The sequence below is a fragment of the Bos grunniens genome, chromosome 25, assembly GCF_055505025.1.
Source record: "Bos grunniens cultivar Pamir isolate PY7600 chromosome 25, Bosgru_T2T1.0, whole genome shotgun sequence".
NCBI lineage: Eukaryota > Metazoa > Chordata > Mammalia > Artiodactyla > Bovidae > Bos > Bos grunniens.
This window is the reverse complement of record NC_141189.1, coordinates 2,567,605-2,582,996: the sequence shown is the minus strand read 5'-3', so window position 1 is coordinate 2,582,996 and position 15,392 is coordinate 2,567,605. Positions and strand designations below refer to the sequence as shown.

The following is a 15,392-nucleotide window of genomic DNA, read 5'->3' as shown; positions in this document are numbered from 1 at the left end:
CCCAATATGTAGCTGAACTGAACCGGGGTTAGATAAAATGCCTGCTAACAAAAGATCAGTACCTTACAAACCCCACCTCTCTATTCCCATTTGAGGAACTTAAATACATGTACTTGAGTGAGCATTTTCCAAGTGTCCTTCAAAGAAATGGTTAGTATGCTCCTAGTAGTCAATTTTGGGGGGTTCAAATCTGCCAACAGACTGAGAGGGCTATGCATATTCTTCTCTATTTACCAGACTGTTTAATGCAGTTTTTATTGTTCCGTGGGAACAGTAAATAAGGTAACCTGAACCTTGAGGTCATGTAACTCAGTAGTGTTTGGAAAGCATCGGCCGCCATCTTCCCTCTGGTATTGATCAGACTGCTCCCCGCTCCTGCCCTCCCCCATGAAGCCACAGGCTGCGCAGGAGACACCCCAGTCCACTGGTTATGCACAGAAACCGTGGATCAGGCAGTCTGCCTTCCAATCTGGTTCTACCCCTAGCCCTGAGACCCTAAGCAAATTAGTTAATAGCTCAGCACCTCAGTTTCCTCATAAGCAAAATGAGTACAAAATGCTACATGACTCTCTGGGGTTGTTGTGAAGAGTAAATGAGCCTACCTGTAAAGCACATCGTGCCTGGCACATAACAAGGGCTCAGGAAGGTGAGGTACAGGTGGCCACATGTAAGACTGCACAGAGGGTGACAGTCGCTTATTGTTAGATTTACAGGCCGGTTGCCATCGGTTAACCACGCCACGGGCTGATAAGATGCACTGAACGCTACTAAATGCGGCACCATGAAGACTCTCCGGCGAAGCTAGCAGCCTGGAACTCAAGCTCCACCTGAGACTCAAATTACAAAGATGTGAGAAGTGGGTGTGCGAGTAAGAGGAACAGGGGAAACAAACCACTCTGGGAGGACGGGAAGCAAGGAGGGCCCAAAACGAAGGTAGGTTTGTATTGAACCAATTCAGCTCTGTTTTGAGATTTCTTCAGCAAGCCAGAGGCAGAGTAGACCTTACTCAAGGCTGAGATTTGCCCAAGAAAAGGGATCCACGTAGGAGGCCAGGTCACAGCAAGTCAGGGTAAGGATGACAGAGAACTGGGTATGATTGTGAGACTAGCCTACAAGGATAAAACCATAACACAAAGACACAAGAAATCACCTGCGGAGTTTTTAAACCCGCACATTCTCCCTCCAAAGACCTGCTGGTTGGAGGTAGAGCCCAGAGAGACGAGTATTTTTAAATTGCACTGGTGACTCTGATGCAAACCCCAGACTAGCACAAAGCAGGAACTTGACAATGTCGGTAGGAATAAATAGAATGAGTGACTCAAAAGCTAATTAAGTCTGGAAGACATTTCAAAGTTTGAGATCATGAACATGGAACAAGTGAAAATCAGCTAAAAGTGTAGAAAGCTCACTGGAGTTGTGGGTGGTCCAGCAAGGGGGTGCACAGTCTACAGAACCACAAGACCAGCCAGAAACAAGGTTAAAGGAAAAATCAAGCGATCGTAGATTAAAAAAAAAAAATTAAAACAGTGATTCTCAAACTTTACTGCACACTGGAACCACTTGAGTTTTTATATCTCCTGATGCTCACGTCAAACCAAAAGTCAATTATAACAAGTTCTGGGAATAAGAGTCAGCCCTCTGTATTGTTTAGAGCTCGCAGGTGATTTGGACATGCAAACACATTCAAGAAACACGGGGAATCAATAGGTGATGGGATGCGGAAAAACTAAGCAAGCCAAGATAGTGGTTCTCAGACTCTGGGTGGGTATCATCAGGGACATGTGGAAGCAAGTTCACCACTTCAGTGTGACTCACTGAAGAACAAAAAGAGCTGGCCCTCTCTAGGTTCACTCAATTCCCCAAGTAATTCTGATACACACCACAGCTGGAGAGCCATGAGTCCAGGGGGCTGGAAATAACTCCAAAGGAGAAACTAAGAACTGTGAACCACCCCAAGCAGTAACTGAGAAGTGCATCCCTACACTTCTCCTCTTGATAAACACAACCTTAACACAAGGCTGTACTGAGCATTATCAGAATCAGTAAGCCTGTAATGGTCCATCAGGAAAGCTAAGACACCACAGACTTCACACAAATGACGCACATGACCCCGCCATCCTCCGCCCCAGAAAGCATCCTTCTTCAACACTCAAGTGTGGCTCCCTAGTGGACAACATACGGAAAGCATGCACTGCCACCTGCCTTGAACAACTAAAAAGACTTGGCTCTTTAGCAATGAAGAAAAGTCCCAAACACCCACCAGTAAGCGGACTATGTAATTCAATTATCATTACTGTGTAGAAAGAAACTCCAGGACTATTAAACAGTTACATTTAGAAGACCTGAACTTGGTGTTTCACTTCACGGTCAATTACCCGATTACACAATCTGCTTAAAACTTGGGTTGTGAAACTATGTAACTTTTACTAGTCCCTATGGCCCTTGTTTTCTCCCAAGGTATCATGGCCAAGCCTAGCCACATGAAAGGCCATTAGAAGGAAACAGTTAAAGAGAAATTAGGAATTGCTTCACCTAGCTACATAGTAATATAGCACTTCTGGCTGGTTCTAACCTAGTGGTAAGTGTTCCATTTAGAATGTTACATCTTATCTGATAAGATTCAAGAGAATACATTCCCCATGCATATGGCCAACTCATCATTCCATCAGAAATCTATAGCAGCCCCAGAATTTTCATTTTCAAGATACATGAGCTTTTGTCAAATGGTGACATCTCCCCTGTAATATGAATTTTCAATATGATATAAAAAATGATGGATATATTACACATTTCACAGAGCACAGAGAACAGAAACCTGTCAATGAATTTAAAATTTGTGACAACCTATTTGAAATTTTACACTGAAAGATCTGTACACTTTATAAATCATGTAAATGTAAAATGTGAAATAGGTAACCCCCTTCCCCCCCTTTTTTTTTACTGGCAATGAGGAATAAAATACTCCACTCTAACAAAGTTTGTCTTAGTACTTGTTTTAAGTTAATTTCACTAACATTGCAGTTGTAAAAAGCAACACACTGACAGCCTTCAAACTGATAAAAACTTAAAAATATATATATATTTCAAAACAAAGCCAGATTTTTCCACTCTGAACTTGTACACAAATCTTTACATGGATTAAGATTCAGAGCTTACTGTAAAGTGCAAGTCACTGTTTTTGGGGGGGGGGGGACAGAAAAGGACACTTAATAAACACCCTTTCTATCTTAAAGGTCATCCCTAACTGATTTAGATTTCCTCATTTGAACCTGGCTTCTCTGGCAATCTCCAGATCCCATTTTACAAAACGACTTAATAAATGCTTTTCTACCAAAGTCAGTCATTAAGCAAAAAAGCACAAACAAGCGAAACGAAAATTTTCCAAGTAATGGAGGAGAGTTAAATTAACCAGAAATATGGCAATTTGTTTCCATGTAGCAAAACACGAGAGCGGGCACTTAGGAAAGCCTTGGGGAGAGGGAGGGGAGGACCTCAGTGCGGATCAATCAGGTTAACATTCACAGGAGAAGGATGAGTTATCTGCTGTTCCACGATCGGATGATAGTTTTGAGATCAGACCTTTGAGATGCGATTCCATTTAAACCATCATCCGTCGCTACACACACATCACCTTCTCTGGACACCGAACACGGGTAATTTAAGTTCAGTGCTCGCATCTGCCGTCCACCTGCCTCCCGCGACGCCGAGGACCACCGAAGCCAAGCCCCTGGAGCCGCCCGCGGCCCCGTGAAAGCCCGCACCGAGAGGGCGCGTGCAGCCAGGTACTTCCACCTCTCCGCCTCCCGCGTCCACCTTCATCCTCCCCAGACCTGCAAACTTCAGCGAGCAGGGATGCTCGGGGGGCCGGGGGGAACGTTCCGGGTCTTGGAAAGAACCCAGGTTTCGGGGGCCAGGCTCGGGAGAGACGCCACCTCCCCGTTCCAGCGGTCACTTGGCGCCGGCAGAGGGGCAGCACCTCCTCAGACCAGCGCGGTCTCCGGGGGCACAGGGGCAGGTGGGGGCGGCGCGGGGCCGAGGGCGAGGCCGCGGGCACCCGAAGTTCTGCTCCGCCAGCCGCCGGGCTCCGGACCTGAGGGGCGGCGGGGCCTGGGGCGGCGCAGAGGCTCCAGGTGGCCGGCGCCTCGGACCCTGACAGGCCGGCGCCGCCCGGCGCGCTGAGGGGCGAAGGGCTCCCAACTTGGAGGCTCGGGCGAGCGGCCCTCGGGGCGCCTCCCCGCTCCCGGCCCGCGTCCGCGCCGCGCTTACCTTGAGCCAGCGCCCGGAGCAAGTGCAGCTGCAGCGCCGCGAGCGCCCACCACCCGCGCCGCCGGCCCGCGCTCAACTTTGTCGCCGGCCGCCCGCCGCTCTCCCCCGCGTCCCCGCCGGGGCTCCCGGGCGCCGCGCGGGCTCCTCGGGGCCGCCGCTCGGGGCCGGGCCGGGACCCCCGCGGCCGCCCCGGGCCCGCCGCGCCGCCGCCGCCGGCCGCCAGCCCGGCGCCCCGGGCCATGCCGAGGAGCCGCCGCCGCCCCCGGCCCCGGCCTCGGGCCCCGAGTGCGGGACGGCGGGCGGGGGCCTCCGAGCCGGGCGTCCAAGTGCTGAGGGGCGCCGGGCGCTGAGGGGCGCGGCGGGGGAGAAGTTGTCCGCGAGGAGACGCCTGTCACGCCGGCTCCGCGGCCGGAGCGCCCGGGCCGCGCCGCGTCTCTACAAGGGTCCGGCGGGCGCTGAGGAGACGCCGCCGCCCCCGCCCGGCGCTGAGGAGAAAGTGCGCCCGCCCGCGCGCCGCCGCTCGCTCGCCCGCCGCCGCCGCCGCCGCCGCCGCCGCCGCCGCGCCCCATTCACAGCCCGGCCGCACGCGCCGCCCGCCCGCGCCCGCCGCCGCCGCTGATTGGCCGAGGGGAGGCGGCTCGCGGCCCCCCGCGTCCCGCCCCCACGCCCTCGCCTGCTTTCAAACTCGCCGCGCCCGCCCGCCTGGAATTTCGCGCCGGGCCCCAGGGCTCCACTCGGGCGGCTTCCCGCGCCGGCTGCGCCCCCTAGGGACGCGCGGTGGGCACTGCAGGCCGGCGCCGGCTCTGCACGCGCGACCGGGCGGCTCCCTCGGGGGCGGTCCGGCCTCGCCCGGCCCCAGCGCGCCCGCGCGCAGGTGGGCTCTCCCGTGAGGCCGCCGGACGGGCTGGCTGGCGGGCGGGCGGCTGGTGGGCGCCCCTCTCGAGGCGCCCCGGCCCGCCTTCCCCGCTGCCCCCTGGGAGCCGCCCCCTCCCGCCCGCTCGGCTTTAGGGTGATTAGGCGCCAAGTTGCCGGGATTGCAAACGAGAAACAAGCCGGATCGGGTTTTCAGATCCCAGCAACTAGAGGCACCTGTGGGTGCAGACCCGCCGCCTGTTGAGAGGAGTGGACACTGGCTTTGGAAGCGCGTCCAAGGTCATGAGCGGCCGGCGGGGAGCTCAGCTTGAGCTGCTTCCCAGCGTGGGGTGGGCGGGCCTCCTAAGGGAAGCATCTGCTAGGGGGATGGTCTCCCATGGGGTGGGTCTCCTAGGGGGAGGGTCTCCCAGACGGAGGGTTCACTAGGAGAAGGATCTCCCAGGGGGAGGGTCCACTAGGGGGAGGGTTCACTAGAAGGATCTCCCAGGGGGAGGGTCCACTAGGGGGAGGGTCCCTGCGTGAAGATGGTCTCCTAAAGCAAGGGTCCCCCAGGGGAGGGTCCTCTAGAGGGAGGGTCTCCTGCTGATTCTGAGCCAAAGCGAGGTGGGCGCGGTCGGCGGAGTTCCGCCGCATGTGGTAAGCATTAGTCGAGTTTATGGGGTGAACTAAGCGCCCTGGAGGCTGGGAGGCTAGAATTTTTGTGGGAGGAGGGCCTGGAAAGTGACACGCAGTCTGAGGCCCGGGCCTGTGATGACTGAGTGCGATCGCGTAGGTGGTGATGGCAGCCGGACAGGGCCTGCGCCCCGCTCGGGGCTGTGTCCCCAGGAAGCTCTGGGTGCAGGTTCCTTGTTGCTGCATTTGTTGCTCCAGGCGAGGACAACTCAGGCGGGAGAGTGGTCAGCAGGTCACGAAGCCGAGGTTTCTGAGCGGGGGTTAGCTCCGGCTCTCAGAGCACCCACTGTGCGCTCCCCAGCCTCTGCTAAGTCTGAACAATGACCCTGAGAAGGAAAGGTGGGGAAACTGAGGACCGAGGACAGCAGCCAGTTGAGGAGGTGGATTCTGAACGGGATGGGATCCCAGGGCTTGCCCTCTGCCCACTTCTACTTTGTGCGAGGAGGGCTGAAAAGTGAGATGCAACCCAAAGCCAGCGTGTTCTCTAACGCCCTCTGGAAACACGGGTGTGCGCTGACTCCAATACCACAGCAGAGCCCTGGGGACCAAGGGTGTCCGAAGGGCACTGAGCGGCGGGCTGGGGAGGGGGGCTATATCAGTTTCCCTTGCAGCAGCCCTGTGTATACTCAGTGGCTAGGTACTGTCTGACTCTGCACACACACCCTGCCACACACACGCCCCACCCATGGACTGTAGCCCACCAGGCTCCCCTGTCTGGGATTTTCCAGGCAAGAATATTGGAGTGGGCTGCCATTTCCCTTTCCAGGATCGAACGTGAGTCTCCTGCATCTCCTCCACTGGCAGACAGATTCTTTACCACTGAGCCACCAGGGAACCCCTATTATTCTTACCTTATGCAGCAGCCCTGGGCCTCTGCTAACTTGCAGGGTTATGTAAGAGTCTAGAGAGGAAAATGAGCCGTGCCTACCGGATGTTGACCACCCCAGCAGGCCAGCCCTGTGCCAGAGCATCACACTCACCCTGCCACACACCGTGTGAGAGGTGTGCCCCTAGTGCAGCGGGGGAAACAAGATAAAAGAGGTGAAGTGGCTTTGTTTCTAAGCACCTCTGCTTTGCTCAGAGATGTGGAGGGGGTGGGAGGGAACCTGTGGAACAGATGAGGGTTTGGAGGTCTCAGCTCCACTCTTGCCAATTGTGAGATCTGGGCAAACTGCTGACCATGTCCCTGTAAAGAGTAAGGAACAAGTCCCATTTCACAGGGTTGTTGGGAAGGAGTGAGATAATTCCCAGTCAATAAACGCTTGTTTCCCTTTCCTCATACCAGTGTGTCCTGAAGCAAACCACCCTCGCTCTGCCTGCCAGCCGAGTCCAGTCCACACTTAACCTCTTCCTTTCGTCCAGGAACACATGCCCATCCATGACCTTCCTTGCAAATGGCAGCGCGTGCCCATCTTGCTGTCCGGTGGCTCAGTCGTGTCTGACTCTCTGCACCCCCTTGGAAGGCAGCACGCCAGGCTTCCCTGTTCTTCAGTGGCTCGGGCAACTTCTTGACGTCAGGACACTCAAAAAAGTGCCCCGAGCCTCTTTTGCTGTGATTGATTTTGCAGTTCAGAGGAACCTTTATGGAAACTTGCTTGGAAATTGGAAAGCCAAGCCAGTATGCTGGAAGTTGCAGCAGAAGCATTGACATCACTGCTACTCCGAAAGGTCTGGAGACACCTCTGGGAAATTCTTTATTCCAGAATCATCCTGAGTAAGTGAGGCTCTAATGGCGTCTCATTTTACAGTTGAAGGAACCAAGCCAGGGAAGTTTAATAGATGCAAAGTAGCCGTGATAAAGCCAGAGCAGGAGCCCAGTTCTCTTGAGCCCAATTCTAAGACTTTTCCACACCAGACAGTGTTACCTCTTACATGACCCATTAGGTTACTGTCTTAGGGGATATGTTTAGACTCTAGGTATTCTTGAAAACAGATTACAGAGAAACCCATCTATAATGCTGGGGCAAGGAGGTGGCCAGCACAGAACTGGAATGTTTCTGCCCCAAAGGGCCAATTAATTTCTCAGTGTAATTTTATCCAGCCCAATAAGAAGGTCTCAAGAAATGGACATTTTATACATTTTAAAGGCTTTAGCCATACACGTATTCTAAAGGACCAAGGTGTGGAGGCATGTTACTCCAGGAAACCAGAGTTATTTTTCTTTAAAAAAAAAAAAAAAGAGCTACGGCTAGTTCCTATTTCCCAGAACAAGAAGTTAGGGTTTTCCCTGCTTACTTAGAGAAAGGATTTTCAGAACAAATGATAATTGAAGTGGAGTTAGTACTGTTCGCTGAGACCGCTGGTATTTTCAACTTGTCATAAACTGAAGCTCTTCCAGATGTAGTCCATGGGCCATCAGCCTCATCTGGGAGCTGGTAAGAAATAGAGAATCTCAGTCCCTTCCTGGACCTGCTGAATCAGAATCCATAGTTTAACAAGATCTCCAAGGGATTCACATATGAATTAAAGCTGGAGGATCACACTGTCTCAAAAACTTAATAGACATGATGAATACAGCTCTCTCTTCTCACTCTTCCTCCCTACAGACCTCCTTTCCTTCATTCTGTGCTTTTTTCCCCCCTCTTCTTTTGCCCATAATGGGTCATGAAATAAAAGGAAAGATTTTTATTCATGATAGAGTTATAATTTTGCCTTTTTAAAAGGAACATATGCATCTTCCTAGAACATAATAGACTCAACTGTGTAGACTCAATACACTTACGGGACCATGGGGAGGGGGGAGAGAAACAAGCAACAAACTCCATATAAATGGTATTTATGTCAGTACAGAAAATAGATGAACAATTCCTAACAGGAAGATGAGCAAAGCCCATGAACAGGCAAGTCTAGAACAAATACAAAGGGAAAAATCAATGCTTGAAGAATGCCCAAAGAAATTGATCCAAGAAATAAAAAATTTAATAGGGCTTATAAAAATGTTAAAGGACTGACAATGGCAAGTAGTGGTATGTGGAAAAGGGTACTCGGGTTGTGGGTGGAGATATAAATTAAGCCTTTCTGGAGAGAAACCGGCAATCTGTAACTAAGCTTTAAATGCAAGTTGTCTTTGATCTAGCCATTCTACCTCACAGATACACAAATGTGTGCCCCAGGTTGTCTGCTGCAGCACCGCTAATAATAGCAAAAATGGGAAGCAACCTAATTGCCCATCCAGGAAGTTTAAGTACAATAAGGTGAATCCACACAATAAAATCCCACGTGACTGTTAAAAGAATGAAGCAGACAAAATTAATACAGAAAGGTCCACTATATGCGGTTAAGTGTTCTCTACTATAAAGTTATAGGGCAAGTGTAAATAAAATAATCCATTTTATGTTCATTTTATTCTTTTTTTCTAAAAGGGTGGACACCAAACTTAAATGTTTCCTTTAGGGGATTTAGAATTATATGATTTTTCTTGACTTTAAAAAAAAATTTCAAATGTGAATATGTATTTCATAATAAACAAAGAGCTTATTTTTAAAAAGCAGATGGCGAGGAGCCATCTATCACATCTATCTCACCTATCACTCATTAAGAAACGTCCCTCGTGGGTTCTCAGTGGTTCTTCTGAGAAAAATATTCCCCGATCCCATTAGAGGCTAAGTTACTGCATCCACATCTCCGCACAGGGATGGTGGGCCCGTCCACGCGCAAACCAAGGCAAGATGGAGGGGATTCCTTCATCTGGCTTCCCTGGCCTTCTGATAGATGTCTACCCTCCGAATGCCTTAGTCTCACTCGAAAATCCCCACCACCTGCCTATCCTGCCCTCGCCCTCACCTTTGTTCTGTTGCCTAGCAACCCATTAACAAGCCACCAGGTGCTGCCTTTGATTCCCATGGGGGCCTGTGCTTTGGTTACCTTAGAGCCAACCCAGTTTCCTGAGAATCTTTTCAGAGACTGAAGTCTCTTGTGAAATGCTCTTCTTAAGGGGGCTGCAAAAAAAGACAGGTACCAGATGTTTGGTTCCCAGGTGGCTCGGTGGGTTAAAGAATCTGCCTGCAGTGCAGGAGACGCAGGAGATGGGGGTTCGATCCCTGGGTCAGGAAGATCCCCTAGAGGAGGGCATGGCAACCCATGCTAGTATTCTTGCCTGGAGAATCCAAAGGACAGAGGAGGCTGGTACGCTACAGTCCATGGATCTCAGAGTCAGACACAACTGAGGTGACTGAGCATGCACACATGCATGCGCCAGAAATTTGCCAAGCCTCCAAAATCTTCTACCAGCCTTCTTTACAGGTAATTGTCCTTCACCTTTCTAAGTTCTTAACATGTGGTCCCACGCCATCATTATCATCACCTGGTCGGAAATGCAAATCCTAGGACATCACCCCAAACGTCAGAATCTCGGGGTGAGCCCTCAGGGGATTCAGATGCATGCTCAAGTTGGAAGACCCACTGGAAAGTAACTCCTTCCGTTCTTATTTCTCAACAAGTGTTTATTAAATTCCTGGTTTGGGCCAGCTCCAGTGCTAGGCAAGAGAGAAACAAGCAATTACAGTAATTGTGTGATAAGCAAAAGCACTTAAAGGAACATCTGAGAAAAGATCTCGAAGTCTGGGGGAATCAAGGAAAGTTTTCCAGAAGTCAAGTCTAAATGTAGACCAGAGGGATAAATGGGAATTGAGTCAATAGCCGGGAGACAGAAGGACATTTCAGACAGAGGGAGCACCAGGTGAGGAAGCCCGGAGTGTGAATTTTAGCATGACACCAATGAACATCTACTTAAGGTTTTTAACAGGCAGTTACACAATGAGATACATTTTTAGAAGCATCATTTGGATGGTGGGTTGGACTGGAGTTGGGGCAAGATTGGAAGCCAGGAGACCATTGCAGCAATTAAATAGGAAGTGGCGGGGGATGGCAGAGAAGGGGCAGATTGAGGAGCTATGTAGAAGGTAGGATCCATACTTGAGGAAGGGAGGTGTCAAAGAGGACTCCTGCTTTCTGGCTTGAGCAGCTAGAAAAACAGCCTTTTGTTTCTTAAGAGGGTGAACACAGGTGGAGGAACAGGATTGGAGGGATGAAGGTGGGAGAAACACTGATTCCACTTTGAATGTTAGAGTTGAGGTGTCTGTGGAACAACATCGCACAGATACGAACACTAGACATGTGGATCTGGGGGTAAAACTGAGAAGGAGGGAGCAGAGGTTGGGGAAAGGCAGGAGAGGGTGTGGTGTCCAGCCGATGGGGAGACGGGTGACTTCAGCAAATCTTCAGTGGCAAAGACAGCAGAGTGTCCAGGAGCTCTGGATGGAAAAGTGACCCCTGGATTTAGTGACCAAGGTGTCCTCCCAGACCTGGGACAGCAGTTTCAGCGGGAGCCTGAGCCAGCCCCAGGTGGGGGAGGAATGAGTGGGAGATGGAGGTGACATTTTCAAGAGGTTTAGTGCGAAGGTGAGGGTAGAAGGTGGCAAGATTACTTGGTGTTTCAGGGAAGTTTCTTTTCTGTAGAAAGAGAGACCCAAAAAGAGGGGTTGGTAATTAATAGCTCAGGGTCCTGAAGACCCTTGGGAAAGTGAAAAGTGAAAGTCACTCAGTTGTGTCCGACTCTTTGCTACCCCATGGACTATACAGTCCTTGGAATTCTCCAGGCCAGAGTACTGGAGTGGGTAGCCTTTCCCTTCTCCAGGGGATCTTCTTGACCCAGGGATAGAACCTGGGTCTCCCGCATCACAGGCGGATTCTTTACCAGCTGAGCCACAAGGAAAACCCAAGAATACTGGAGTGGGTAGCCTAGCCCTTCCCCAGAGGATCTTCTCGACCCAGAAATCAAACCGGTGTCTGGTGCATTGCAGGTGGAGTCTTTACCAACTGAGTTATCAGGGAAGCCCAGACCCCTGAAAGTGTCCCATCAAGTGAAGGTTTGACCATATACAGGGGAAGGCCATCCTGGCCGCTGTAAAGGGAGGCCAGGGAGAGGGGCAGGGGGCACAACTTAGTTGGTGAGCAGCTGGAGAAAGTTAAGGAAGATGCGGTTGATATTTTCTGTTTACGTATCTATCCTCTCTCTCTTCATCACTCTCTTCCACAGGGGACCTTAGTTATTTTAGGCATAGAAAGAGGAAGGGAGTTGGCAGACTTTGAGAAGTTTTGAGATATTTGCTTTAGAGGAAGGGTGAGACTTTAACAACAGATTCAGACAGACATCTCCCCACTGGCTTCACACGCTTGTGTTGGTGCTCAGCCGCTTCAGTCGCTTCTGACTGTTTGCAACCCCGTGGACCGTAGCCCACCAGGCTCCTCTGTCCATGGGATTCTCCAGGCGAGAATACTGGAGTGGGTTGCCATTTCCTCCTCAGGGAATCTTCCCCACCCAGGGATCAAACCCGCGTCTTTTGCAGCTCCTGCACTGCAGGCAGAGTCTTTACCGCTGAGCCACCAGGGAAACTCGGTTTTCACAGAAGCATGATATTTAACCCTCACAACAATCTCTGTGATAGGAAATGTGTTTCTGCGCTTCACTGAGATTCAGTGAGCTTCCATCACTTGTCCAGGGTACCCAGCCAATGAGCGGGGGTTTTAAGCTATGTCCTGTGCTGTCTTCTACTTCGGAGGCAGCCAAGACAAAATACTGTACAGACAGCATCATGAAAACTGATCAGAGGGGACCTTAAAAGGCATCTTGTTTAAAAGAGGAACTTTTAAGTCAAACACAGGAAAGCTCTTAATTCCCTTTGGGAACAAGGCATGGAAGCGATGGGATCTCAGAGCTGAAAGGGAGAGTCAGAACGGATCTTAATGCCTATTAAGTCCAATCGTCTGCCGGAGGCACTCAACTCCTCTTTGTCCGCCCTCAAGATTGTTCCATTTGGAGAAAGCTCTGGTTACGACCAAGGTCTCACTTGCCCTGAATTGTAATCGGCCTCTCTGCAACGTCCATCCGCTGGTCCTTGGATGCACTCAGGAGCTTAGGCAAGCATCACTGCTTCTTGTCTCCAGTGCCCCAGTGGTGTGTGGTTCACTGGAAAAAAATAAACACTTGTTTAAAAGTAAATAGTGGAAGGAGCTGTGGACTGAAGATTGTAGAGAGCTGGAGAATAATCTAGTCCCATCATTTACCTGTGGAACAACGGGTAATTCCACTGTCCCTCTTTTGGCTTCAGTGTCATCATCCCAAAATGTGATATAAAAAAAAAATCTCTTTACTCTGCTCACAGGTTCTGAGAGTCAGGAATTTAATCAAGGTGCAGCCAGGAAAGGACTGGGGACTGGAATCATCTGGAATATCCTCATTGATGTCTGGTACCTGCGTTGGGATTACTTGCAGGCTGGGCTGGATTGCAGCTGTTCCCCAGACTGCATTCATGCAGTTCCTCCATATGACTTGGGCTTCCACACGACATGGCAGCTGAGTCTGAGAGTGAGTGTCTGGAAACTGTATGACCTCGCATGACCTAGCCTTGGAAGGAATGCACCATCACTCCATCTATCTGTTGAGACTGGCCCATATTCAAGAAGAGGGAGAATTAGATGCTATCTCTTCACTGGGCTGGAGGTAGCGCGGAGGCCGAGTCACCTTACAGGAGGGCAGGCAAGTTGCGAAATACTGTTGTAGCCATCTTGGAAAATACAGTCTCCCAGAGACAATCCCTGTGGACTCAGGGAAATATTGGGTTGGCCAAAAAGTTTGTTCAGGTTTACCCTACCATCTTACAGGAAAACCCCAAAGAACTTTCTGGCCAGCCCAGTACTTGGAAGAAGAGTATTTTGCAGGGTCCAGGAGCCCTGCCTTAGAAACCCAGGGTTCAGATTAGAAACACACAGCCCTCCATGTCAGCCACTCCTTCTACTGCTAAGTATTATGTGTCCACCCCCCAAAGTCATGTGGAAAGCCTAATGCCCAATGCCTTAGAATGGGGCCATACGTGGAGAGTGGCTTTCAAAGAGGCGACGTAAGCTACCATGGGGTCAACAGGGCAGGCTCTAATCCATTCTGACTGGTGTGTTTGAAAGAAGTGGAAATTTGGGCACACAGGAACACCAGGATGCCCACACAGAGGAAGACCCTGAAGAGGTGGCAAAGCAGGCAGCCATCCACAAGCCAAAGAGAGAGGCTTCGGAAGGAAGCTGCCAATGCCATGGACGCGGATCTCTGGCTTCCAGAACTGTGCGAAAGCTTGATTCTGTTGCCTAAGCCACCCAACCTGGAATCTGTCAGGGCAGCCCTAGCAAACGGATACAGTGAGTGACTCGCTGTCAAGGTTATGGGCACAGTCATCGCTGCCCACCCGTGCTCCTTGGCACCTCAGCCGCAAGTAGAACATTTATTATGTGTTTTTACCTTTCACTCTCCTGTGCTCTATTCAATTAGGAAGTGAAGCTGAGAACTGATTGCCTCCATCATTCTGAGAAGTTATTAAATGAAAAGAGGTGCATGACCACAGGGTCACACAGACTGTGCACAGTGCTCTGGTGACACATGTATGTGAAAAGCTTTAAAAGAATTCATATTCTTTGGCCCAAGATTACATTCCAATAAATATCTCTTTAAAATAATTGAAAATGTGAAGATTCATGTACAAGAATGCTTATCTTGGCATTGTTTGTGATAGGGGAAAAAAATTGGAAGCCACCTAAATGTCTAAAAGTAGAAATTATTATACATCATGGTTTATCTGCTTCATGGAATACTGCAAAATTTATTAAATCTGTATTTTCAAAGACTATTTAATGACCTAGGAAAATGGTCAGGATAAGTGGGAGAAGTTGTCTATACCATTTTTCTTTTTTAAAAAAAAAATATGGAATACATGGGTATATTTTGGATGGATGGATGACTGTAAAGATGGATAAATATTAAAAAACAATTGGAAGAAAATGCACCAAAATATTAATGGTGATCGCTCCTGTATAGGATTATAGGTGACATTTGCATTAAAAATTTTAAGAATTCTAGACTGAATACATTTCACTTTATAATAAATAGTGAGTAAACAAAAATAAGTTATGTTTTAACGTGGAGGTGGTAGCAGCCACTCTCTCCTCCCACCTGAGGAGCAAAGAGCATTTATCCAGCTCATACTGGGAGATGTTTGGAATTTCCAGTAATGCTGCCTCTTCCTACTTCTGCTTCTTTTGTCTTTTCTTTTGTTTTTAGTTTTTAATTGGGGGATAACTGCTTTACAACGTTGCATCAGTTCCTGCTGTGCACCCACGTGAACCGGCTGTGCGAGCACATCTACAGCCGCCCCCACCCCTTCCCCACCTGCGCGGTGGTCTCAGAGCGCCGGGCTGGGCTGCTGTGCGGGATGGACAGCAGTGTCCCGCTCGCTATCTATGTCACACATGGCAGTGTGTGTGTGTCGAGGCTGCTCTCTCAGTTCCTTTTCCTCTCAAAAACCATTACAACTGAGTCAGCCTCCTGGCCCTTCTGGCTCCATTCTGGGGCCAACCGTGGCTCCAAAGAACACGTGGTGGGAGGACCAAGAATCACAGGATTTGAGAGCTGGAAGGGGCCTCCGAAACCATCTCGTGCAACAGTTATTTATCCTGTTGTCGGCTGGACAAGCAAGAAGAGTGCGGCAGAACACCCCAGCTTGCCAGAGTGAGCAAGTGAGTGAGTCTCTCGGCCATGA

The 15,392-nt window shown here is 50.3% G+C and overlaps 1 protein-coding gene and 2 long non-coding RNA genes across 7 annotated transcripts in view; 1 reads left to right on the top strand and 2 right to left on the bottom strand.

Annotated features, from left to right (window-relative positions):
- The window catches only part of SDK1 (sidekick cell adhesion molecule 1), a 742,921-nt gene extending 738,109 nt beyond the window's left edge, over positions 1-4,812 (bottom strand). For both annotated transcript variants that reach the window (XM_086376792.1, XM_086376793.1), the window contains exon 1: positions 4,267-4,812. In XM_086376792.1, the coding sequence (XP_086232918.1) occupies positions 4,267-4,507 (241 nt within the window). In that variant the 5' untranslated portion in view covers positions 4,508-4,812. The remainder of the gene's footprint in view (positions 1-4,266) is intronic.
- Positions 4,813-5,578: 766 nt separating this feature from the next.
- Positions 5,579-7,208, top strand: LOC147344708 (uncharacterized). Its single transcript, XR_015155007.1, has 3 exons — positions 5,579-5,775; positions 6,699-6,852; positions 7,097-7,208. It is a non-coding gene; the product is annotated as an uncharacterized LOC147344708 (long non-coding RNA).
- LOC147344707 (uncharacterized) lies at positions 5,792-13,884 on the bottom strand. 4 transcript variants are annotated; one of them, XR_015154997.1, is made up of 4 exons: positions 9,336-13,884; positions 8,047-8,183; positions 6,878-6,997; positions 5,792-6,137 (listed from the first exon to the last, which is right to left on the bottom strand). It is a non-coding gene; the product is annotated as an uncharacterized LOC147344707 (long non-coding RNA). The 4 variants fall into 4 exon arrangements; XR_015154996.1 differs by having other exon boundaries at positions 6,000-6,137; positions 7,094-8,183; XR_015154998.1 differs by having other exon boundaries at positions 6,014-6,137; positions 6,918-6,997; positions 7,094-8,183.
- Positions 13,885-15,392: the final 1,508 nt, after the last annotated feature.